Source organism: Stegodyphus dumicola, chromosome 10, assembly GCF_044657685.1.
Source record: "Stegodyphus dumicola isolate Sdum_Otavi_A_Nest chromosome 10, ASM4465768v1".
Taxonomy (NCBI): domain Eukaryota; kingdom Metazoa; phylum Arthropoda; class Arachnida; order Araneae; family Eresidae; genus Stegodyphus; species Stegodyphus dumicola.
Genome location: NC_140777.1, coordinates 171,172,411 through 171,199,309, shown reverse-complemented (window position 1 = coordinate 171,199,309; position 26,899 = coordinate 171,172,411). Strand labels below are relative to the sequence as shown.

Below are 26,899 nucleotides of genomic sequence, written 5' to 3'. Positions count from 1 at the left end.
AATTTGTTGCACTTGTACTTATGTCTTAGAGTCCTTTGTCGATGCTTTGACACCTGAGAGGTGACCACATCCTTTGCTGGTCACATAAAACCAAGCAGTCCAAGATGCGGTTAGTATTTGGGAGGGTGATCCCCCCCATGAATGTTTATTACACACTTCACTTCTCGTTACTCTCCACAATGTTTTTTCAATAATAAAAAATGTTACATCTATGAAATTATGTATGAAAATGTATTGCCACAGAGATTTAAAATTAAAGCTTAATTTAATATAGTATAACATTAGAAATATTATAATAGTAACCATTTATCAAATATTTTACAAAAATGGTTATTGTAAAACAAAAATTTGTTCTGTAAAATCAGAAAAATCATATACAAAGCACACTGCAGAATAAAAATTTGGATTTAAATAACAGCAAAAAACTAATTCTCAAATGGCAGATTTATGCTTTGTACTTTGCTAGCATTTCAAGTAGAATGAATTTCGCTAGTACCCTGCACATTTGCTTCATCACATACTGCCTTCGATTCGGAAGTTGCCCGAGATGAAAGAGGCTGGTTTACATTATGCCTATGAGAGTTTGCTTTCTTCTCCCATTCATATTCTTTGGTTGTATTATAGCAGTTATGTCGAACTCTCATTGTAGCTGAGAGTATGAAATAAAATATTGATGAACTATATAATGAAATAATTAGTAATATTGATAAACAATGGCTTTTTGAAGAAGGGAGAATAATTTATACAATGGGAACTGTGTTAAAATGCTTATATGAGAATCAACAGCTAAACAAATCATAGAATAATTGAAATGTTATTAGAGCATAATATATCAGTATTAAACTTATAAACCAGTATTATTATATCCCAATATTAAACTTAGTTTAAGATTTATCATATAATAAACAATGTAATTTGTAATTGCAAATAAATACACTCTATTGAAAAAAAAAAAGAAAAGAAAATGAAGCACCATAAAGGAAGTGGATGTTTTTGATGAAATTGAATATGTGTATAGCTCATACACAGATAATAACATTATTAAAAAATCACGGCCAAAGTACTTGTTCATGGCTCACAATCATTCATTGAGTGTTCAAATAAGTAGTTGGTCTAACTGCCCCTGGCGGCAATGCATGCTTGAATTCGTCAAGGCAAGGGTGTGGTAAAGGTTCCTAATGTCATCTTGCGGCACATTCTGCCAGGCATTCATCAGTTGTCTCTCCAGATCGTCAATATTTTGTGGTACCCGAATCTAGCAGCCTACCACGTTCCAGACATGCTAGCTTGGTCAAAGGTCTGGTAACCTTGCTGGTCAAGGAATAGACCACACAGATACAGTCCAGAGATGCTGGATTGGTCAAAGGTCTGGTAATCGTGCTAGCCAAGGAAGAGTATCAACCACATGGAGACAGTCCAGAGATATGCGAGCGGTATGTCGCCTGGCATTATCTTGTTGGGAAATCCCTCCAGGATGATGTGCCATGAAGGGTAATGCAAACGGCCACAGGATGGTATCAACATATCGTTGAGCTGTTAAAGATGTACAGAGGATAACTAAAGATGATCTGCTGTCAAAAGAAATAGCACCCCACACAACCACACCAGGGGTTATGGGTGTATGCCTTTGTAAAACAAAGGCCAATTGGGACCGCTGGCCCTGTCCTCTCCAGACATGAACATGGTGGTCATCTGCTTCAAGAGTGAAGTGGGAACCTTCGCTGAACACTATACGATGCCAGTCTGATGGCAGCCATGATAATCGGCTGCGACACCACCCCAGATGACTCCGCCGATGTTGTGGGGTCAGAGGCAAACGTCTTAAAGGCCTCTGTGAGCATAACCCCACCTCAGACAAAGCACTGTGAGATGGTGGACGGTACCATGGGAGGTATAGACATGGCTGTAGCGCGTTGAATAGTCGACTATGATACCGTTGGGGCAGTTCGGGCCTGGCGAACGATCATTCTATTTTGCCTCGCATTTGTATGCCTTGGCCTTCGAGAGCCTTCATTTTGCTGGCAATTTCCTTGTAGCAACCAGTGCTGCTAACATCTTTGCACAGCATTGTCTGTACCCTGCAGGTGGTGGCCTATGGCTCGATATAACCACCCACCTTCACACAACTCTACAATGCAACCATGTTCGAGGTTGTTTAGTTGTCTGTAAGGTCTTCGATATCGTCATAATGGCATCTTTAATTAATTCTTTACGGAATTACAATGGCAACAACAAAAAATATAAGTTTTCCGCCTCTGTTACTGGTTTTATACATTGCGAACTGCACGTTATGGTCGCAAATCCTGTTCATTTACCTTGAAACTTTGCTCATTTGCATGTTTGATCAAGATGTTTTTGTGTACCAAATTTCGTCACGAATGCACAAGTCCTCGGTGCTTCGATTTTTTTTGCAAAAGTGTGTATGTATATAAAGAGAAAGTGTTCAGACATGGTAACAGTTCAAAGTCTGAAATCCGGATGGTCAATATTTGGACTTCCTGCTTACCAGCTATTTTTTTTAAAATTTGTTTCTAAAAGGGGGGAAAATTAGTTTCTTGGAGTATCATGTTCGTAATGCTTCACACATATGCAGTATATATTTTTCATAATAAAACGTGGAGGGCCCTGATTATCAATTTCTCTTTGGCACACTTCCATGAGACTTGTAGAAACACAATCATTTATTAGAATAAGTGTATGATCAATAATTTGACTGTGTAGCCGCCTTTTTTTACAACATTCATCTCAAGTCAAAGTTTATCACTGATTCATGCCTATTGAATATCATATAACCTATGCCAACCTGGTGAATTATTTATTAATATTTTTTTTCTTTTATTACCACATGACTGTCAACTCAGTACAGCTTGAGAAGTGGCTCATTAAGTGATATCTAAAACAAAAATTATTTTAAATATCTGTAGTTAAATACCAAACAGCATGGTAACTTTTTCTGTTGGCATAAGTTTAGTTGCAAGGGGAAATTTAATAAAAATTTCTAAAAATATATTTTGTGAATGATATTCATAACCAAAATACATAGGTCATTTAATGCTGTTTGAATTAAGAACAACTGATTTGTTGCTTCGATATCTTTAAAACTGCTTTTCCATTATGCACCTACTATACTTTTTGGTGCATGACAAGTGACGTCACTTGCCATGTGGTGTATGTGTTTTTGCTGTCTATAAACTATTCCTGTTGTAAAATTCGTCAAATTACAGAGACTTAAATGGAGTGGCCATCTGGTTAGAATCAGTAAAGATTGTTGCAAGAACATCTTTCTGGCAAAGCCCATGGGAATTGTTTGTGAATCGATTGGGCCATCGATAGCCCATGGGAATCAATTGATTGTGTCGAAAAAGCTCTTAATATTTTAAGGGTTAAAAACTGGAAAACAGTTGCCAAACGTAGAATACAGTAGACCCCCAATTATCTGTGCATGGAATATCCGCGCCTGCCGCACAAAGTTATTATTTTTTTTCCTTTTTTCTTTTTTTTTTTTAACAAGCGTAAAGCAAAGAAAATAAAAATGTTCACAAAACTGAGCGAAACGTTAAATTTGCTAACATCGTGCTTATTTAGGGCAAAAATATCCCAGGCCTTCTCGGAACCTTCCCCTCTGATATGTAAGTGATTTCTTACTCACCCTTGCAGTGCCCGCTCCACCGCCCTCTCTCGTCTTAATCTTACTGACACGTCGACTTCCTCCCACTCGCCATTGTTAGTTTAAGCCTGATAGTGTTTGCGAACTGGTCGGAGTTAATTTCTTATCTTTTATTGTGTTCAGTGCTTGTGCTTTTTGGTTTTGTGTTTTTCGTTACCGATTTAAAATGTCAGGAAAACAAAAGAAGGTTATGTTGACGATTGCCCAAAAACTAGAATTAATTTCCAAAGTAGCAAATGACGCTACAAGGCAGCAGATCGAATTGAATTACGGATTAGCAGAAATAACAGTGCGTGACAGTCTAAAGCAAAAAGACAAACTGGTGAACTTTGCATCAATGTTGGACAGTGCTTCCTCAATGAAAACGCAAAAAACTATGAAGGGTTCTACTTTTGATGAGCTAAACACGGCATTGACAGAGTGGTTAGCTCAAGTTCGAAAGAGGGTACTCCTGTAAATGGTCCTATTATTGTGGCGAAGGCAAAAACCTTTTTTGAGTTGTTAGGCCTGAAAGGAAATTTTGATGCGTCTTCTGGCTGGTTGATTCGTTTTAAGCAGCGACATGGAATTCGAGAAATTGGACTTCATGGGAAGAAACTTAGTGGTGACCAACAAGCAGCCGACGATTTCCACCATGAATTTGAAGAATTTGTTTAAAAGAAGAGCTATCTTTTGAACAAATTTACAATGTCGACGAATCGGGACTTTTGTGGAAATGTCTTCCCACTCGCACTTTAGCATTTGAAAGTGAAAGTAAAGCAGGGGATCATAAAAGCAGCAAGGAAAGGATCACTATCATGTTTTGCAGTAACGCTACCAGCGGACATAAACTTAGACTTGTTGTCATTGGAAAGTAAAAAAAAGCGAGATCTTTCAAAGGCACAAAGATAGAAAATTTGCGTGTTGATTACTTTAACCAAAAAAAAAAAAAAAAAAAAAAAAAAGGATGGCGGATGGGCCGAAACATTTTTCAAGGATGATTTGAAAACATCTTTGTTCTTCAAGTGTGTAATCATCTTAAATAGAAATATCTGCCTGAAAAGGCTGTGCTATTGATCGACAACGCACCTTCTCACCCAGCAATGGAAATGCAGAAATACCATGATTAATAAAATACGCTTAATGACTGCCATCAAAATTTGATTGTTCTTTTTACACCAAGACTTTGTTTCGAGCTGATGAAGAAAGACTATTCTGAGTGCAACGTTAATTCTGGTGATGCGTATTACCCATGCTTGATTTTCAAATTTATTCGTCTGTCTGGTTGATAAAATTATTTTTATTAATGCTTATTTCAATATCAAAGATGAAGAATAAAATATAATTGATTTGGTAACATACAGTTGTCGTACTTTGGAGTAAGTACTTTAATTTCATATTTCCTTCTAGGGGTAGAATAGACTTTAAGGTACCCCTTGTACTATGGTGAAGTTGTTGTTTCATTTATGGTAGCCTGAGTAGTTGAATGTTATGGAAACCCTATTGTGACGTAATCGGGTGCATGATTCTGCGAAATGTTGAATCATGGGATGTTTTGTAAGCATTTTTGTGGTGTGTGTTGGTTTGATTCTTTAGACGGTAGAATGGACGAATGTAGTAAGACTAATTTGAAGTTTCTGTACGATTGGGAGCGAAAGGGGAAAAGACCTTTAATTGACTGGTGTGTAAATGAAGGTTTACATAGTAGCCATTATAAGTGTCCTGTATGTAGGAAGGATATGCGTCTAGTCGAAGGTAAAAACCGTTTAGATGGATTTGAATGGGTTTAGAGGAAGAAAGGTTCAGATGGTCACTATGTGAAGCGTTCGATCAGAAAGAGAACCTGGTTTGAAAAAAGTCATTTGAGTATGATTGATATTTTGATTTATACGTGGCTCTGAGTGTATGAAGCGAACTCGAAAATCATGGTAAGTGAATATTTGCTTTTGGAAGTGCTTAAATGTATAACATGTTTTTCCTTTTTTATGTTATTTTATTGTTTGGTTTAAAATGTATTTTATTGAAATTATGTATTTTTGTTTGCCTATATTATAGAATTTGGTGCTCCTTTGACTTTTCAAGTGAAAATATATCGTTGTGTGCACACAAAGTAAAGGGAATGCGCAATGCAAGTTTGTGCAATTCTGGGATTTTTTAAGTGAAAATAGGTCGACGTGTACATGGATAAAGTCAAAGACGTGCGCAATGCCATTTTTGTGCAATTCAAAGATTTTTTTTTATGTGAAAATAAGTCGATGGTACCGAGTTTGTGCAATTTTGTCTTGTTATTTTGGTTTTGTGTAGCAGCAATTTTTGCAGAGCAAAAATTGCCGCTTCGTAAGCCAAAATATCGAGTCAAAGAATTGCACAAAATCAGTATCCATGTACCGCCAAAAATCGCCAAGTTTTGCCAAGGTGTACCCTAAACTATACTTTTACCCAATTTTTAAGTGAGAATTTTATTTCAGATGGCTCTTTGGGAGAGATTACAGCAGCTTCATGGGGATGCCCAGCGACAAGTAGGGGCTGTTTATGGTGATACATTTCCAATAGAAGTTCGATGTGCTTTGGCGCAGTGGATTGAAGAACAGCCGTGGTAAGGCAGATTTGTGTGATTTTTTATGATAAAAATATGTAGCAAATGATTTTTAGTTGCCAGAATAAAAGAATACTGATGCAGTAGTTTTTTAATAACTAATTTTTTTTTGGATAAAAGTTATCTCAATTGTTAGCAAGAAAATATAATTTTGTAGAAAAAAGGAAAAGTGAAGGGAATGGTATATATTATGATAATTCTTACTTGCAGAGGTTTGTTTCTTTATTTTCTGTAATTTATCGCTGTATTGAAATACTGTAAGAAGTTTTCGAATTGGCATGGGCATTAATATATTTGCAGTAATCTGTTACTTCTAATGTAAGGATATTGAGAGTTTATGAAAGGGAATAACTAATTTAAGGTAACAGAGCACTGTATGTGCATGTAGTTTTCTCTTTCAGTTGATATTTCATATTTTCTTCATGCATTTGCTGTCTTGAAGTTTAGCCAACAGCTGAATTTGAAGCAAAGTGGAGACTGACCAGCTAGCTGTATATGGGCTTATGATTAAACTTGTGATGAATAATTTGTTTTAATAAATAGTTATCGACATTACTTCATGATCTTGTCTACATCATGATTTTAATATACAAAACAGCACAAAAAACTTATTTTTACATGCGTATGATATACACAGTGCCTTTAGTATACAGTACTTATAAGCATATACATTTGAGATGCCCATACAGCTGCTTGATTTTCTCATAGTTTTTTTTTTGGAATACTCGCTTGAATTTCTGATTACAGTTCTGTGAATTTCTTCAGTGGTGTTAAAATAATGATCTGTGAGATGAGACTTCACTTCAAGGAAGATAAATTTGTAGCAGTGTCAAATGAATAAGGAGGCTGAAGATTGTAACTTTTTTCTTTGCTAGAAACTGTTTGACAACAATGGAATTGTGTGATATTGGATTGCTGCACAATAGAAACCAGATATTTGATTGATCGTTTTCATGCTTAAAGAGCTGAATTCCCTTTAGAAATCAGTTATTACATCTTTTAAAATATGGAATTTAAAGTTCATCCCTCAGGAGGAAACTCATGCTAATTTATTTCTTTACAATCAAAAAGTTGGTTACCATTTTCTTTACTCGATTTCTAAAAACAAAGATTTCTTCTGAAGGTTCTGTGGCCATGGTAAAAAGTGTCTCCATTCCAAGTGGGTGATTCCTTTTTGCCACAAGTAATTCCTTTTTGTCATAAGCAGGCCATCAAGTGTCATTTCTAGTGGTAGTAATAGTTATAATAATAACAATTACATACTTAAATTCTTTTTTACATTTAAATTAATTTCCTCTCTTTGGATCAAATCATGACATACAGAAATTTGATTTAAAAAAAAAAAAAATTTTTATTCTATTGTTAACATGTGAGGAACAAAACGAAAACAAATTTTCCTTTTTTCAAGATCTCTCATGACAGTTTTGTGTGCAGTAATGTTACTGGTGTTAAGCTTATCATCTGTTATTCAGTAAATATGATGAAACTTAAAAAAAAATTGTGTAACTCCAAAGTATAGAAAAACAGATTTCTAAAATGCTATTTAAAAACTTTTACATTGAATAAATTATGTTTTAGATTAATTGAGTATTTAAAATTAATTTCTTAATAAATTCACTTTCAGATTATTTATTAATTTACTTTCATTCTACGCCTAATGCCTGGGGCATATTAACATTCCAGAAGTTGACTAACAACCAAAATTTATTATTACTTCAGTATGGCTGCAAAAACTTAATTTTCGTTAAATTTGCATTTTTATATTTTCACTTATGAACTTGAAAAATATACAAAATTTAATGCAATGACTCATTCTTAAATTCTTTAAAATTATTTTCAAACTTGATTTTGTATTATTTTAAAACTCAAACAAAAAAATTTGGCGTTATATTGGCACTTTGGCAGCTGAAAAAGATGCTTTGGTAGTTAAAGCATTGAAACTAGTCCTTGAAAATTTGCAGATATACCGCTGATTTTTGTTGTTTGACTTCTAAAATAATTGTTGTTTACGTGTTATTTTAACGTAAATTGATTTCATATATTGAGGTTAATTTGTATCTTTTGATTTTTAAAGCATTGGTGGTCTACAGATATTTTATTTTGTGTAAAATGTTTGAACTAATAAAATTTATCACTCTTAATTTTTTTTTCAAAAGTATGGATAAATAACCAGAGGTATGGATTGATCAGAAAGTACCTTTTAAGTACTTAAGAGGTTAAAAATTAGTGAAGAGTTAGTTTTACATTCTTTTTTTTCCCCATTCTAGTCAAGTAAAATGATAATCTAAGTGGACAATATAATTTATTTTAAAGACTGAAAAAAAAATTTTGGTTAATAAAAACGAAAAATCTAAAACAAATTAATAACTTGTCTAAAACAAATTAATGAAAAAAATTAAAAGAGACTGTATGTATGCTTTATTTTGCATTTAAATAATGTTTCTATTTTATTATACACCTTGCCCGATAAACTCCTTACCCGGTCTTTATTTTCACAACTGTTGGTTGTAAATATGTACTCTAAAAATATTTTAAATAATGCAGATATTCATGTTTTAGAACTTTTAAATAATTTTTTTTTTTTTTTTTTTTTTTTTTTGTAAATATTATGAAATCTAACTTTTTATACATTCCTCTGCCCCCTGTTTTTATGTTTAGAAAAGTTTTGCAGTCGTTTTAAAAAATGAAACACAAAAAGGGAGATTTATATGTGACAAAAATTAATCTGATATTTGGAATTAAAGTTGATCATATTATATTATTGTACACAAATTGAAGAGTGAAATGTTTGCATGTGTACAAAATTAAAAATAAAATATGAGTTTAGCAAAACGTTTTTGATACTCAGAGATTGAGTGGTGAGTATTTCTATGCAAATTATTGTGAAAAGTATAGATTATTTCCAAATGGATATCTTATTAACAAAAATATAGAACTCATGTTCTTCTTATAGAACTCATGTTCTAGAAAACACTAGCAAAGTTTCAGCATTGGCACGTACATAACTCTTAATATTATTTGCATAAATTAAAAATAAAAAATATTTGTAGTTTAGTACATTTTCTTATGATTATGATTTTAAAGTAATAAATCTTGAGAATACTAATAATGTATTTTTAGACTTTGAAAAATTAGTTGTGTGAAAGTTTTGGCATATTAAATGAAAAAAAAAAAAAAAATTATAAACTGAAGACACTAGTAAATCATAAAGGTAAATCATTGAATAGTATTTAAGAGGGAGAAAATCAACCTTGAATTATTCTAATTTATTTACTGACTGACCCCTGAATGCAATTTAAAATGACATAATATATTTATTTTGTCAAAATATTATTCTGTCAATTTTTGTCTTGCAAATATCAAACTTTTTTTTTTAATAACGAAAATCACATTTTCTTAAATGTAAGTTGGGAATTGGAAAAGCTAACAAAAAAATAAAATTTTATAGTTTTTGCAATTTTTTTTAAAAAAATTTAAAAAGCCGACATCGTAAATTGCCATTTAAAAGATTTTTGTAACCTGAAGTATATGTCTATGACCAGCGATTGCAGAAAAAAAACACCATGTAGGCACATCTATGGATACAATATATAAAAATGCAAGTGTCATTTATAAGATTTGAAGTGTTGAAATTAACATAATCCCTCATTCATTTTTGCTTATAAAAGATTTGTGAAGCAATTTTTGTGCAGTGAAATTTTGTGTTTGCTTTACATGGTTATTATTGCACTTCTTGTTCAAAGTATTCACCTTTTCTTTTAATGGCAAGATGTTTTTCAATCAAATGGCCGTAGTTGTTCAGTAGCATTTAGAGCTTTCATTTGCATGTTAAGAGCTAGTGAATTCACAGGTCACTCTTGTGTTCATTTTGAAATATGGATTTTCCTTTTTGAAGTTGTTCTTTTTTTATATATGATTTCAAAAACAATGTGGTAACTGCTGTCTAAAAATCTAAGTTTTATTCGGGGGTTTTATTCTAATTTTTTACATTCAATCAGTCTCCTATGACAAAAAAAAAAAAAAAAAAAAAAAAAAAATTACAAATATATTTTGATATTAACACTGTTGTATGATTTTTGATTATTTGGGAAGATTTTCTTAAATATATTTAATAATACTAATATAGTCTTCAGAATTAAGATTGCTAAATGAGGTTTTTTTTTTTTTTTTTTTTTTTTTTTAAATTTAACATTTTTAGCCTAAACCCTTCCTTGACATCATTTAATATCATTTTAGCAAAATTATTTTCACAATTTGAGTACAAAAATAATTTGTAAGATATCTTGTTAGTTTGCTGATTATTTTTTGTCTTTAATCACGTGTGATACGGCATATGAGAGCAGTTTGCCTGAATGAAGAGATATCTGAATAAAGGACTTAACAAGGAAAAATGCCTAGTATTCACAAATACATGTAGGGAATATTAGGGTTTCTGATGTCAAACTTTTTTTTTTTTAGGAAAGTGTGAAATTTTGCGTTCCATTGTGCATTGTAAGTTGACTGACAAGTAACTGTAGAGGATTTTTTGTAATTGATTTTTTAAGAGAATAATTTAATGATTAATAATTTCATTGTTTCCTAAATAATTTTAATGGTTGCTGTGATTTTTTTCCGTTATATTTTTGAAATATGTTTTAGGAATGAACTTGATCCAGATAATCCTCAGCATGATACATATGCAGCTCAGTTGGTAAATAATTTATTTCAACAGTTGGAACTAAAAGTTTCAACAGGAGATGATTTTGTCATGCGTTTAAAGCTACGTGAAGCTGCAAATGCTTTTCGGGTAAATTTGAAAAATACTTTTCTTTGGAATTTTTAAGAGTTATATATATATATTTAAAGTTTTTTAAATCAGTCAAATCTTTTGTCTAGTATTAGAATTAAGTATATCCTGTTATTGTGTTTTACTAAATAATGTTCTCTTTGCAGCTTAAATATTCCACTAATCCTCAACAGTTAGTCAGAGTCATTAAACATTGTCTTCAGACTGAAATGAGGATAGTTCAGCAAGCTGAAGATGTAAGTGAATAAAAAACAAATGTTTAATTGAAATTTACTGAGCTAAAAATTAAAATTGTCACATGGTCAGTATGTTTCTTAATCTTTGAATTTTATTAGTTTTGCAGAGGGCTTTCAAGTCACATGCAGATCACACCTGATCCCGTTCAAGAGATCAACTTAGCATTAGACAAATTAAGACATACTACACAGGTGAGTTCGGGAAATGAAGACAAAATATTTTCTGCAGGTGTGTGGGATTTATTTGTACTGACAGTTGAATAATATCCATTTTACAGATTACGTTCACTGATGGAAAACGTCTCTCTGAATATTTGAATGCATATAGTGAACTGAAAATGTATTCTGAGCAGTATTATATTATGCTGGATGTTTGAACGAGGAGATTATAAGATTTTGTTTCCATTTCCAGTTATTTGCACATTTTATGAAAACTGTCTCAGTGCCCTAGTTGGGTATATTTTGTGAATCTTTTATTCAGGTTATACACAGGGTTCGTAGTGGTCCTTATAAGTGCTTATAAGTCCTTATATTTGAAAATAAAATATAAAGGCCCTTATAGGTGCTTACTTTTTCTTTAAAGCCCTTATTTTGTTTGTTTTTAGTGGCTTTTTTTTTTAATGAACGCGCTATTTTTCCCCGTACCAAAGCCGAAACTAAATAAACAACTTTTCTTCCTAATATGGAATGTCAGATGGTGAATCATACTCCCGGAAATAGCTTTCCCCCCTATCTCTGCATTAACATAACCTTTGGTGTGCATGAAGAGTACAGACAGGTGCCCATCGTTCTATTGGTCAAAGAATTGCGAATGCAGTAGGAAATTCCGGTACATTCAGCATTCTTTTCCTCCCACCCAAATACTACACACGTTTGAATTTCTATCAAGATCTTAATAATTTGCATTCTCATTCCGCTTGGTCAGTTCATATTCGTGTTTATTATGATCATTATGCTTATATTATGAGCATATGTATAAATGTTTATAATAACATAATTGCAGAAACTGCTGAAGTATAGTAAACTTCCAAAAATGGTTGTGTTTTAACACAGATTAGCTTTCTAAGGAATAATATTCGGAATGGCTTAAATAAAGGGAAAGTAATCGAATAGTCAAAATAATTTCATTTTTTTGGGCAATACATTATATAGTACGAAGGTTGGGAGGTTCTCCCCTTTCTCCGCAAAATCTCGAATATTGAAACTGTTACAGGTCGCTGCAAAACGAGCAACGGACTTTTTTTTTTTTTTTGTCACTTTCCAATCTGGATTGAATAGGACTAAAAGTTCTGCAGTCTACCAACCCAAGCAAAGAATGATTCTATTCTGGAAATTTAACACAGTCTGTTGAAAATTAGAATGAAAAACACCCCAGATTGGTAAGTCTCTCTTTTCCTTCATTTAGTTCTTTATTCTCCCAATACCGGCAGCTGTTGAATCCGATTGCGTAATATCATGTAGGGAAAAATTACATTGCACGTATTGCGCAATAATGTTTGCGATATTTTGCAGAGATTTAATTTTGATGTTCGGTCCGAGATTTGTTTATGAACACTTAAAAGAGTTTTACTGTGCTTGCAAAGCAAAATATTTTCTTGTTCCGTTGGTTTGTTTTTATATGATGCACATATCGAAATGTCAAAAGCATTTATTTAGCAGAAAAATTTAAAGAACGGGTACAGTCTATCCCCCTTCCGCTCCTCTTTTTCAAGTTACGCTCGACTGTCCGAATAATCGCCAATTTTCAAGTATGCGGGTAACTAAGCTTTTACTGTTAAAGGATGACTGCATGAAGCAAATTTCTGTCTTCTGATTTCAGAAATGTTCCTCTTTTTTACTTAAATTACTTTGCTTGCAATATCTGTTAAGGAAAACCTGATATACGATGAAAATTTAGAAAATGGTCAGAATTTAGATTTAAATTAGTTAAATATCAATATGAGTGGAAAAATAAATTGTATTTATTATTAAGTTCCAAGCGAATAGAATAAATATGCCTTATTATTATTTATTTCTTCTATTTGAACTGAAATTTCATCATTAAATCTTGTAATATAGTTTATTTCTGCATAATTTTTTTCTCTCATTGTAAACTAGTTCTGTAAATTGAACTGTTATTTAAAATTAAAAAAAAGGTAATTATTTTCCATGGTTGAGGTAATGCGTATTCTCTCTTAATAAATACTGCATTTCTCATATTTTAAATTAAGAGTCTAATTTTTAAGGTTATGCAGTTGTGTATAATGTAATTAGACAAGTGCTTATTTTTTCTTAAAATGTGCTTGAAAAGTGCTTATAGGTGCTTATTTTTTTAACTAAAATGTGCCTATGAACCCTGATACAGTACGGAATTAATAAGATGTTTATTTAGTTTTCATTACGATTAAAAAAGTTCCTTGTGAATTTAATGGTGATTTGCTTAAGATAGAATCACATCACCATAACAGATAGCTTTTGTTCTGTAACTATGTTATTAAAAGTTTTGAATTTAGGTTATTAATCTACCGAAAAAATACCATATTTACTGAATTTGTTTTGGAATATCAAAGAACTTTCCTTTCAATTCTGTTAAAAAAATAATGAGTTGTTCAAGTATGCTTTATGTAGTTAAAATGAGTTATTTTCTAAAATCAAATGTTTACTGTATGGATATTATATAAAAGTTATTAATATAACTTCTGTATAGTTTTTTATATAATAACTACATAATTTCTTTTCTACTATATAATTTCTACTACTAATAATAGTATATAATTACTACTACTTTTTCTAACTACATAATTTCTTTTCAAAGTGTTTCTCAGCCATATTTTTGTGACTGTTTATCCAGTACTTGTTTTTAACAAGTTTTATAATTAGAAATATGGGATCAATAATTCATAGTAATCAAGCATAAAAACACTCACTGTTAATTATCTCGGTATATAGGTTAGTTTAGTTAGATATTCAGAAGATTAAATAGTTATTAATTTAATTGGAAGAGAAACATGCTAATGTAAACTTTAAATAGGCAAAAATGTAATCAAAGACTAACGTAGATTTTCAGTAATTTGGCTTTGCTGTTGCGTATCTGATTGGCATACATCTCAAACCGAAACATTCCACATAGATGATACATCGTTGATCTGACGCAAACCTGGCGAATCATTATTTATTATACTTTTCTTTCATCACCGCATGTTTATCCAATGCATGACAACTTGAGTAATGACTCATGTAGCAATGCCTAAACATTTTTTTTTAATGTTAGTATAATGTGAATAACAAAGGAGTATGGTAACCTTTTATGTTGACATTATGCTTGGCAATGATTACAGATTTAGCTTAAATACGCTAAAAAATGTTGACGAGGAAAAATCTAACAAGAATTTCTTTCCAAATGCAAAAAATAGATTCTGTTGATGATACTCATAGACCCAAAGATTACATTTAAGGATATTAGAATTAAGAATAACTGATTTGTTATTCACATGAACCCAGAAACAGCGCCAGGGCTCATAAGGCGACCCGGGCATGTAGAATTTAAGATCCACAGAGACTGCATCAGGCAGTAAGATATCTAGCGCCGGCCCTTAATAAGGCTTAAGTATATGTGGGGATTTATTTATTCAGAACTCTGATAAGCCTTAAGAATGTGCAAGAAATAGACATAAGTATAATAAATAACTAAACAAACACAATTCAGGCTTAATTATCTTAGTGCACGATAGAAGCAAGATAAAATTGAACGGAACAACTTGTCGTTAGTTACCAAGCTCATGATGCATAGCCAAATATGTATAGTGAAGGATAACTAAATTTGATGGTGATAGCCACTTATTATAAAGGTTTCCGGATATCGCAAAACAAAGGTGAAATTTTCCAATTGATGGATTTTGTGGAGAAGCGATAATAAATGAAGATGATATAAAATAAGTTTTTCATTGTTATGACAATGCTTCTCAATCGTCAATCAATTAATGAATAGAGAAATCTGTAGTATGGTTCTAGATCTAGAAAATACCGCTACCAATAGTGAAGAAAGTGACAGAGAAGTTACTGAAAATCAGAAAATTTCAGTTGACAAGTTAGAATTCTCGAAGGAGCAGTTACAGGACTTCAACAATGTAAACTGAACAAGAGTCTACAGAATTAAAGAGAAATATTATCTGTCTACAGAATTAAAGAGAATTATTATCTGTCTACAGAATTAAAGAGAAAGTTTTAGCACAAAAAACAAATTAACTTAAACAACCTACTTTGAAAGAAATGTTTAATAAGGTAAACAAATAAATATTAAGCATTTTTTTAAAAAAAAATTTGGATACCCTTTAGATCATAAATACTTCATTATTTCATGAATCACGATTTCATATTTTTAATTTTATAATTTCTACATGCCATCTTATTAGATTTAAACTGAAGGTCTAATATCCGGAATCACAAAGTCCCGACGAGTCTGGATTTCGGACTTTGTACTGTACATGATTATTATACTAATATTTTTTCATGGATATTTTAGATTGTCAGAAACCATATGGAAATTCATAAAAACAGGAGGATTACATTTGTTAAATATGGAAATACAAATATACAAAAGTTTCATTCTCAAATTTCAGTTATGCATATACATAATGCTGTTCACTAAGGTTTTCACATATTCTGATTCGCAGGAAATACTTTAATATCTAGTTATACCATTCAGAATCCCCCAAAATACTGTATCTTAACCATAATTTCATATCTATCACATTGTATTTTTTGCAAGTGCATGGTAGTTATTTGCAGTGGATCAAATAGTTATGTAGCAGTCCAATAACTTCTGTTAATTCAAACCAGTTTAATTAATATGTTATCTAACAGTTCGTTTTTATGTACAGTGGATGGACAAAAATATGGAAACACCTTGTGAAATGCATGTTTGAAAAGAAAGATTGATTTTAATGAAATATGTAGGTGGCGCTGGCATTTTTGACTACTGGCACCATCTATACAACTTCGTAAATGTGCTAAACAGTTCAGTTGTTGTCGGAGTACTGTTATGTGAGGTTGTCATTGCATTATGTCAGAGTTAACAGACTTCGAACATGGGCAAATTGTTGGAGCACGTATGGTAGGTGCTTCCGTAAGCAAGGTAGCCGAGGTGTTTAGTGTTTCAAGAGGTACTGTATCGAAGATTTATTCCGCATAATTGAAAAGTGGAAAAACATCATCTGCTAAATCACAGCGCGGACGAAAGTGTGTCCTGAGTGATCGTGACAGACGATCATTAAGAGCAGTTGTGACGAAAAATAAGAAGACCACAGCTGCAAAAGTTACTGCTGAAATGAATGTTGTGTTACCGAACCCTGTGAGTACCAAAACAATTAGAAGGGAGCTTCATAAATAGGGAATTGCTGGCCGTGCTGCAATTGAGAAGCCACTCATCAGTGATGCTAATGCCCGTAACAGGGAAAGGTGGTGTTTAAGTCATAAAGCCTAGACTATAGAGCAGTGGAAGCGAGTAAGATGGTCTGACGAGTCTTCTTTCACATTGTTTCCCACTTCTGGCCGAGTTTACGTCTGGAGAACGCCATCTCAAGCCTATAATACAGACTGCTTGTTGCCAAGAGTGAAAGATGGCGGGGGTTCTGATATGGTTTGGACAGCCATATCGTGGTTCTCTGCTAGCCCCATGATAACTTTGTCAGGGCACATGACTGCCAAGACTTATGTGAACATTTTGGCCGATCAAGTTCATCCCATGGTACAAACTTTGTTCCCCCGATGGTGATGGTGTCTTCCAAGACGACAAAGGCCCTATTCACACAGCTCACATTGTCCAGGACTGGTTTTCTGAGCACGAGAATGAGTTGTCCCATCTCCCCTGGCCACCACAGTCACCAGACCTGAATATTATCGAACCTTGTGGTCTACATTGGAACGGAAAGTGCGGTCTCGTTATCCACCGCCAACATCGTTATCTGAACTTGCCACCGTTTTGCAGGAAGAATGGTATAATATTCCCTTGGCAAACATACAGGAACTGTATTTATCCATTCCGAGAAGACGGCAAGCTGTTTTGGATGCCAACGGGTTTCCTACACCATATTAAGCAAAGAAACATGTTTTTTTAAAGGTGTTTCCATATTTTTGTCCAACCCCTGTATCTTTCAAGTGTAAAAACATAAAAACTCTTTTTGGCTCACTTATAATTGTATTTCATATTTATTTCCAGTACTCACAGTATTAAGGAAATAAAATTAGCAGTTTCTTCTATTCATTCTAAGTACAAGCAGTCCTTTATAATTACAAAATTTTTAAATTAAATGTGATGATTATAAAATGAAAGGAAATTCATTGAAAAAGAAATTGGTTTTATAAAGCGAGAAAAAGTTATTTTTCAAAGGTACATTGTTGAAATATTAACGGATTAGGAGAAGAAGCGGAAACTAGCGGGAACATTGATTTGTTTATTGAAACAAATAAACTTAGAAAAGATGCTAAAGAAAAGAAAACTGATGCAAATTAGCTAAAATACTTGGAAAATTTTCAAGTTAAAAAGATGCATAGTTGTTTGCTGTTGCTGCAAAACATATTTTTTTGTAGCTTTTAATGTATAGTTGTATTAATATCATTTTAGAATCATTATCATAAATTCTAACTGGTCTAAAAGGTTCTTGGTGCTTTTTTAATGGGCAAATTTTATAAATAAAAAAATGTAATTGTAACCATGTAAAACTGTTATGAATGAGTCATAATAGAGTCCTAATAGATTAAATGCTTATTTTTTATGACTCTTAGTCATAATAGATTATCTGACTATTATAACTAAGAGTCATAATTGATTTACATGGTTAAGAGTATCTAACTATGTAATTTAATTATATGTAACTAACTGCTCACTCTTAGAAGTTATGTCTATATGTTAAGATAAGTTATCGCCTCACAAAAATGTAAAAATTAGCATAAACATTTATTCCTTATAGCTAATGGTACATAATATAAAACCTATCATCTTGGTGTTTCAGTGGCTTATTGGAACTTATACTGTATATTAATTGGGTTACAACTTCAGAAAATCTACATGAATCTATGGTACGAACTGGGTCAGTCAAAGTGCAATAACTTTTAACACTTACTAATGTCAGGCATACATGTCTCTTCTAATCGGCAGCTCTCTGTCTCTAAGCAAGCAATTATGGTGCGAACAAGATGGATGGGATGAAACATGCTGATTATTATTTTACTTCACATTTTAACTTGTGCCATTTAACACAAAATTTGCTTATGGACTAAGCGAGTACTTGATGAAATGGGGCATTAAAGAAAGAATCAGTATAAAGCTTAATTGTTAGTAAAATTTAAATGAAAAGCCACTAATATTCTTTAAAATATGTGGGACTATTATAAATGTAAAATATAAATATTTCAAGAAATTTTATAATTTAATGCTAATTACTTGAAAATATTTGTGAAGTTAATTTTATTCTTGAATTTTTTTTATGATTAAGTTAAATATTAGATTATTTTTAATAATAATGTATCCTTACTTACAAATTTATTTTAGTCTTACATATTACAAAAGTGGTATTATGTAAGTGAAGTTTGGGTGTAGGTAATTGCTTTTTTCAGTTCCTATTTGCTTGATAGGTCTTTAATTTTTTTATTGATGGTTTTTAAAAGTACTTAATTTCCGTGTGCAGAATTGTGTACAAACCCTTTAATAGTTTAAATGATATTTACCAAAATTAAACATCTTAGTGTTTCTTTAGAATATATTTTATTGTCTTTATATAATTGAGTAGTGGTTGCCATAGAGAATAATATAAAATTCATCAGTTCTGGTATTTATGTATGTTTACAGGAATATCTGTCACTTTCAGACATAGTTATCTATGAGAAGATTTGCTTAGATCATCTCAACATCATCAGCAAATTCACTTTATTATGAAAAGGATTCTTAAAGTCATAGCTAGTTATTGTTTTGATGTTAAACATATACTTTGAAATGCTTTTGCTTTTTCTCTTAGTATTTTAATAATTTGGAGAATAGATTTATTTTCCAAGCATTGTATCCAGAAGTTACATGAATGGTCTTGATGATAAGATTTTATCATGATAAGATAAAATAATTAAGCAATTTATGAGTTTGTTTTCTATAGAATTATAAGTATTTTATATTTAGAATTTTCATGTTCTGAAATATTAAATGAAATAGAGTCTTTAAGAAGTAAAGGTTCCTCTGTGAACAAATTCAGTTTTGTATATAATTCAGGAGAAATATGGAACTATTTAAAATCTTATGACCCACTTAAGATATTTTTTATTCCTTATATAAGAGTTGATGGCTGTGTTGTATTTCCATTATGAGGTAGATATGATAGAGAAATAAAGTTCTTCTCTGTTTTGTCAAAACCATTTATTTTTGTTGGTTCTAGAAGAAAAGCCCACAGGAAAAAAGCCCACATGGAAATATGCCCACATAGGAAAAAGCTCACGTGAAAAAATGCTCAGAAATATGCTGACATGAAAATTAGCCCACTGATAAAAAGTTCATGTAGAAATTACATTAATCAATCAGTAGTAATCGATTTGAACATTGTACATCTATTTGCATTTTTAAATAAAAATTATTTAAATTTTCAAAAAATCTATGGTATATATTTCAAAAACCGTATAACTTAAGTGTAGATTCTATAGCTATATAAGATTAACAAATGTGCCATTTTGAATTATGAAAATGAGAAGAGGAAGGGAGTAAAAATAAAATAGAATATACAATGAAAAATTATTACAATTTTAATTTAAAAAAAAATAAAATAATATTAAATATAAGTTATTCATTTTATGGTATAAAAATTTAAAAGAATGAGCAAATAGAAATAATTACTTTATTCAAATTACTAAAAATACCGTATTATAATTAAATCGTAAATATACAAGGTCTGTCCCAAAAATTTTAACCCCCTTTTTTTAAGAAATTTATTGAACCAATTTGTACAATTACTCATTATTCTTTGAAATTCATCCCTCCTGCTTTAATGCACTCGTTCCAACGCAATTTCCATGCTTTATATGCATCCTGGAAGTCTTTCATAGGGATGTCCTTTAGTAACCTTGTCGTAGCCACCTTGATGTTTTCTAGGTTACTGAAATGCTGTCCTTTGAGGGATGTTTTAATCTTCGGAAACAAAAAGAAGTCGAGCGGGGACAAATCAGAACTGTAAAATGACTGGGAAGAGCGTTGAGATGCCGGCCTTAGTCATGTAGTCGGTCGTCATAAAGGTGGTGTGGCTGGGAATATTGTCATGGTGTAGCTTCCAGGAATTCTTGATCTCGCGGTTGACCCGTTGCTTTATCCTTTTCAGCACTTCAACATAGAATTTGGGTTTCACTGGCTAGCCAGGTAGAGCAAATTCAAAATGGGCCACTTTCAAATGGGGAGGGAGGAGTTCAAATTCAAAATGGGGGGAAAATGAACAACACTCTGATCTTTGATTTTGCTTATGCTTGCTTTTTTTGGGCATGGGGACGACGTTGTGTGCCACTCTGCGATCTGCCTTTTTATTTCTGTGTCGTATTGGAAGATGCATGATTCATCACCACATTGTTCCAAAGAGTCGGATCGTTCTCACAACACTGCAATAATTCTTGACACACTTCCACTCGATTGTTCTTTTGGCAATCGGTGGGGATTGCCAAAAGAACAATCGAGAGGAAGTATGTCAAGAATCAAGCACTCTCTAGGGACAAGTTTGGCACAGACATTCCGCATTTGTAAGTTTTCCTTCATAGTCTTGTGCACAATGGTCTTCGGAATGTCAAACATATCTGACATTAGGCAGACACTCCTTCGATTAGAGTTCAACAATTTGTGCACTTTTTCAACCGAACTTTCATCTTGCAAAGTTGAGGGGCAGCCTAATCATTTGTTCTTCAGCGACTTCCTCATGACCTACCTTGAACATTTTATGCCACCTTTTGCGCTGTGAATATGACATGCATTCCATACCAAAAGTACACCATGCACTCCAGACCTTCTGAAGCAACACATAAGTTTCCGACGGCATTTTCTCAAATTTGAAACAAAGCTTTATCGCATATCGCTGCTCAAGAGTTTTTTCCATCTGGATTTAGACCGCGCATTCACATAAAGGTTCACTGAAACAGGCACTGTGATTCTCCAGGAGCTCGAAGCTGACTTTCGCTGTGTTCCCAAGACAACTTACTGAATATTAGATAATCAACATAAATATCAAATTTTATCATCTATTTCATCATAGTGACTTGCATGATTTGTGAATACCGAATATAAGTTTTCATATTTTCTTTTTACTTCAGTACACTCTGCATTAACGTTAGCTAATAACAAACATTGACAGGCTAAATATTTTTTCAGTTCGTCAAATTAAAAAAAAAAAAAAAAAAAACTTGGGATGATACATTTTATGCATGCAGTGTTATATTTGTTAAATGTTTTGATAAAATAATGCTATTGAAATTAAATCACTTTCAAAAGGTTTTTTTCACATATCTTATATAAGTATGTTCAGCTGGGTGGTATCATCAAAGTGCCTAAAAACATGAATTTTATTTTCAAAATTTTAAATTTCTGCAAAAATTTTAGAGTTTTTTTGACTCTAAACTTAAATAACTGCATTCAAACACCAGTTTCTGTAGATGCACATCAAAATTGTGTAAAAAATAGAGCTGAAAAAGTTAACTAATCGTAGTTATGAAGAAAAAAATGTACAGGGGCCATGGTATAAAATATATACTAGTCCTCAAAATTAAGGATTTTACTCTAGATTTATTTTAAGCATCAATTTTATGCTACAGCTCATGCAAAATTTTAAGTTACAGATCATGCAAAATTTTACTACCATTTTAATTCTTTTACATACTGTCCCAGATGTTTTTATTTTATTTGGCTTATAATTCCTTACTAAATGTAGTGTTTCCTCTCGATGTACTCCAATATGATTTAAATCAATTTCCTCGTCATTATATAAAGATTATGAATACACATCAAATAATTTTCTGGTTGCAATTTTCTACTTTCGACTATGCGTAATTTATGCTTTATGCGTGTGCGCGTTAAAAGAAATGTTTAATAAAGTAAAAAAATTAATATTAAGCTTTTTTTTTTTTGTAAATTTTGATACCCTTTAGATCATAATTGCTCTTTATTTCATAAATTACAGTTTCATATTTTTAATTTTATAATTTCTGCATACCATCTTACCAGATTTAAACTGATGATCTATAATCCGGAAAAATCAATATTTATTCCGGAATCGACAAAGTCCCGACAAGTCCAGATTAAAGACTTTTGACTACAGTATCTACAATTTGAAATTAAATAAGTGTATACAACTCGAGACTAATAAACGTAGCGCTAACAAAAGTTCCTTGAACTAAAGCGAAAGAGAAAAAGAGAACTAACTGCTCTAGTGATAAACCAAACAGCTAACCGATAAAATTACCCCTGATCTTCAGAAAAATCACTCCAACAATTTCTTAGTTATAATCAAACCTCCCCTCTCCCGAAAAAAAAGAGAGAAAAGAAGAAAGAGAAAAACAGGAAATTAAACACAAGTGTGGACCTACCTTTCTATTGTGAATGAACTGACCGATGAGCTGCAGAGAAACAAAGATACAGTTCCCTCTCAGTGACATAGTCTCTCATCGAGCCCACTCTGAGCACACCTGATGTTCCCCATTCGATTTTAGGCAAGATTTCAAGGTAAAAATTTAAAACTAATATAGAATAAGGAAATTAGCATACAGCCAAGAAAATAACATGGAAATTTCTTTTCAAACAAATCCTTTTATATCTTAAAAAAAATCTGGATTTCTTTGAAAAATAAAGGTCGTTAGAAACTAAACATGGCCAAAATATATGGACTGGTTTGTATTGGGCTGCCATCTACTATAAATAAAAAAGGTTCACAGTAACCTATAAATCCTCTTTCATTCAATTTTTCTGTGCGTACAGAAGGAAATTTTTAGGTGTGCCCAGACCAGGCACACCGTGATGCAAAGGGTTAAAATATATCTTTTCCATATTAGTTTGAGCATTATCCAAATTTGATAAAAATGTTTTTTTACCATATTGAAAAATTCATCAACAAAAATGATGTGCAGTAAAGTAATTTGTATATTTAGTATGTTTATTGTGAAAAATAACCATTATGCACTTTTTGTACATAATTTTTCTTCCTTTTACCAGGAAACAGCAGAAGATCTACGGCAAATGCAGCAAGCTCAGGAAGCATTTGTTATTCAGTATCAGGAAAGCTCAAAGCGACAAGGTAAGCTGTGATTTTTTATTTGTGAGGTAGATTGCTTGTAATGATGATTGTGAGCCAGTAGTAAATATATGTATGCTATTTTTATTTCATAGGTTAAGTAAAAAATATAGTATAGGAATGATGAACTAAAATTGAAGTAATTAAATCTTGATTTTTTTAGTTGCATAGGTTAGGCTTTTCCAGCAGGGTTGATATTGGTGCCCTGGTTGTCTATGAAATTTTAAAGAATGTCAGTGATGGGGGCGATTAGGGATTGGCAACTGAATATGCAGCAGCAGTTGATCAGCATAATCAAGACCCCATTGTTCACAAAAGATTTATTAATAAAATTCATAATTAATTGTCTATAAAGCTATATCATGTACAAGGAAGGAAGAAAGAAAGGATATATGTAAGGAAGAAACCATATAAAAAAATACCATATTTCCTCACGTTTTTATCTTTTCTTAAAAAAATTTTATCATCTGAAAATGGGAGAAGGGATAATTATGCGAGTAATTTAATATTTGAAAAATGTGTTTAGAATAAGAACATAACAAATAAAAAATAGAAACGAGTTACAATAAAAACGAACAAATAAAAACGAGTTACAATATGTGATGGTAATCGAGCTGGACACATCACACAGAGCACAATATAGCTGGGCAAATTAACTTGTAAAGCCCCAGGGGTACACTCAAATGAATGAGTCTTGGCTGGGGACTTAAAAGGAATGAAGAATTGGTGGTGAAAAAAGACACAGATTTTGAAAGATGTTCAATCTTTCTAACGTCAGCAGTACAAACAAACAACATCAGCAGAACAAATAACATCAGCAGTAAATATGGCTACAATGAGCTGGAATGTGTATAATAGAAGTAAGATGAAATCACATATTTGGGAAATTTCTTAAGTGTCAGAACACCTGTCATGTCTGGGTAAAAAAAAAATCTGCTCAAAGAACATTTCAAGTGATAGATGCAAGGGAAAATAAAACGGATGAAATGATAATACAAAAATACGAATACAAAATGAATACACAGAATAAAAATAAAAGTAATCAAAGTAATACAATTTACCAATAAACTAGGCCCCAAAGGAAAAAAATCATGTACAAAAGAGCAAAGGGAAAATATGTTAATAGTTTAAAAAAATTTCAATCTTGGGGTGGGGGGGGAAATACAGTATAAGGGAAAATGAAGAAAAATTGTTAAATACATAAATTTTTTATGCATATATGCAAGACAAAAAAGTGAAATGTAGAAACTGAGAAACACAAGCCAAAAATACTAAGAACATAACATTTTCTCAAAAGATACATTATTATACAAGTCATTTGCAAAATTTAAAAGAAGCATTTAACTACTTAAGGACCAGCGGGCGGAGTACAAAGTGCAGCCACGGTACCGAACCCCCCGAAATGGAACATTGCCACTGGCCAATGAATTTTCACCAGTTAAGCCTACTTTTACAAAATAATTCATATAAAATTGGGATTTTAATATAATGACCTTGATTTTTTGAGTTACGTACTCAATATACTAATTCTTAATATGTATTGATATAAAGAATATCACATTAATAGAAATAAATGAAAATGCGAAACACTAAAATTATAACTATATGCATGAAAACAAATACTATACACATGAAAACAAAATTACAAATATGAAATGTAAAAGAAAATTAAGCAATAATTATCTGTAGGAATTAAATTCCAATTTAATAATTCGTTATGTGTGGAATAATTTAACACGAGGATCGACACATAAGACAATGGCGACCTTTTTTCGCCAAACAAATGCCAAGCAAGTAAGATGCATCACACATTGGGAAAGCTGATGTCTTTCCCCTTCTGTAATAATGCTCTAAAGTTACTTTTTAATTAACCAAGGAAAATCTATGTTAAGTTTTAAAATAAACATAAAAAAGGACAACTGGTCAGAGTTTTTCCATCATGGAAGATCGGTGGCGTTGCACTCTCTAAGGTCAGCTAGATGCGCATTCCCACATTCTCCTAACAAAAAAAAAAAAAAAAAAAAAAAAAAAAAGAAAAAGTAAAAGCTGGATACACTTCCTCACGTTCTAATGATGAAAATGCAAAGAATAAAAATGAAGAGGGAAAGAAAAGGCGCCTGGTGCCGTTTTAACTTAAAGAGCTGTGAATCCCAGTTTGCTTATACCAATAAATCTATCAAAACCAGAAGCATGGAACAGAAACTGATGCTGATACATGAAGGACAAAAAGCCACATGACCTAACCAATGTGAAAATTGTTACCACTTAGCACCATCTACTGGCATTTAAAAATTTAACCTGTAAGTGCGCGCGCTGTGTCCAATGGACCCGCCCGATTAAAGAAAGCTTTTTGAAAATGCCCCTATTTTCCCCAAGTGGTTGTGCTTTAGTGTAGTCTCCTCCAAGGCCATCCCCTTTATGTGTCCGAAGTTTTTCGCCAGAAATTTAATTCAAAGTTTTGTTTTGATCGGATCTTTCAGACCTAATGCGCCTATTCGCATTGCTGTAACATAGTTAATTTGTGGTAGCACAGAAAGCTGCAAACGTGTCGCATAATTTATCCTATAAGGAAGAGATGTAACATTTGCAAAAAAATATTAGATGTATCAACTGTTGAAGACTCCATTGAAGAAACTGATGCTGAAAGTTATAATGACTTTTTTGTTCTCATGATACTGATTCAGAAATCGAGATGCATTTTGAAAACAAAAATGTCATTTATTGCTTTATTAGAAAAGACAAAAAAAAAAAAAAAAAAAAAAAAAAAAAAAAAAAAAACACCAATGGTCAAAAGAAAAGCCTAAAACTGATGTTAGAATTTGTGCTCATAATATTATTACTAAATTGCCTGGAAACATCGGTAAGGCAAAATACATGCAGACTCCAAATGAATCGGGGGGGGGGGGGGGAACTTTTACAAAGCGAACAAATGTTGCTGAAAGTCGTCAGTTATACAAATATTTATATTGTATCTATTTCTGACAGCTTTCAAAGAGAGAGAAAGATGCTCATCACACAACTCTAATTGAAATTTGTGCTTTTATAGGTCTTTTATATTTTTGTGACATAAGTCATCTCATGTAAATGTGCGGGATCTGTTGGCAACAGAAGGAACCGGCTTGGAAATTTTCCACAAAGCTATGTCATACAAACATTTTCTTTTTTTTATCAAGATATTTGCATTTTGATGACATAGGAACTTGCGTTGTCAAGAAAGAATCAGATAAACTTGCACCTGAAGATTTTGTGAATAATATTACACTGTCGATGAGTTCATAACAATTGATGAAAAACTTGAAGGCCTTCCGAAGAAGATATTCTTTCAGGCAGTATATTCCTAATAAACCTGAATAATAATATAAT

General features: G+C 32.1%; 1 protein-coding gene across 3 annotated transcripts in view; it reads left to right on the top strand.

Moving 5' to 3' along the window:
- Stat92E (Signal transducer and transcription activator Stat92E) overlaps nucleotides 1-26,899 on the top strand; it is a 91,470-nt gene that overhangs the window by 5,757 nt on the left and 58,814 nt on the right. For all 3 annotated transcript variants that reach the window (XM_085825873.1, XM_085825871.1, XM_085825872.1), the window contains exons 2-6: nucleotides 6,115-6,242; nucleotides 10,881-11,028; nucleotides 11,175-11,264; nucleotides 11,364-11,456; nucleotides 23,458-23,539. In XM_085825873.1, coding sequence (XP_085681999.1) covers nucleotides 6,115-6,242; nucleotides 10,881-11,028; nucleotides 11,175-11,264; nucleotides 11,364-11,456; nucleotides 23,458-23,539 — 541 coding nt within the window. The remainder of the gene's footprint in view (nucleotides 1-6,114; nucleotides 6,243-10,880; nucleotides 11,029-11,174; nucleotides 11,265-11,363; nucleotides 11,457-23,457; nucleotides 23,540-26,899) is intronic.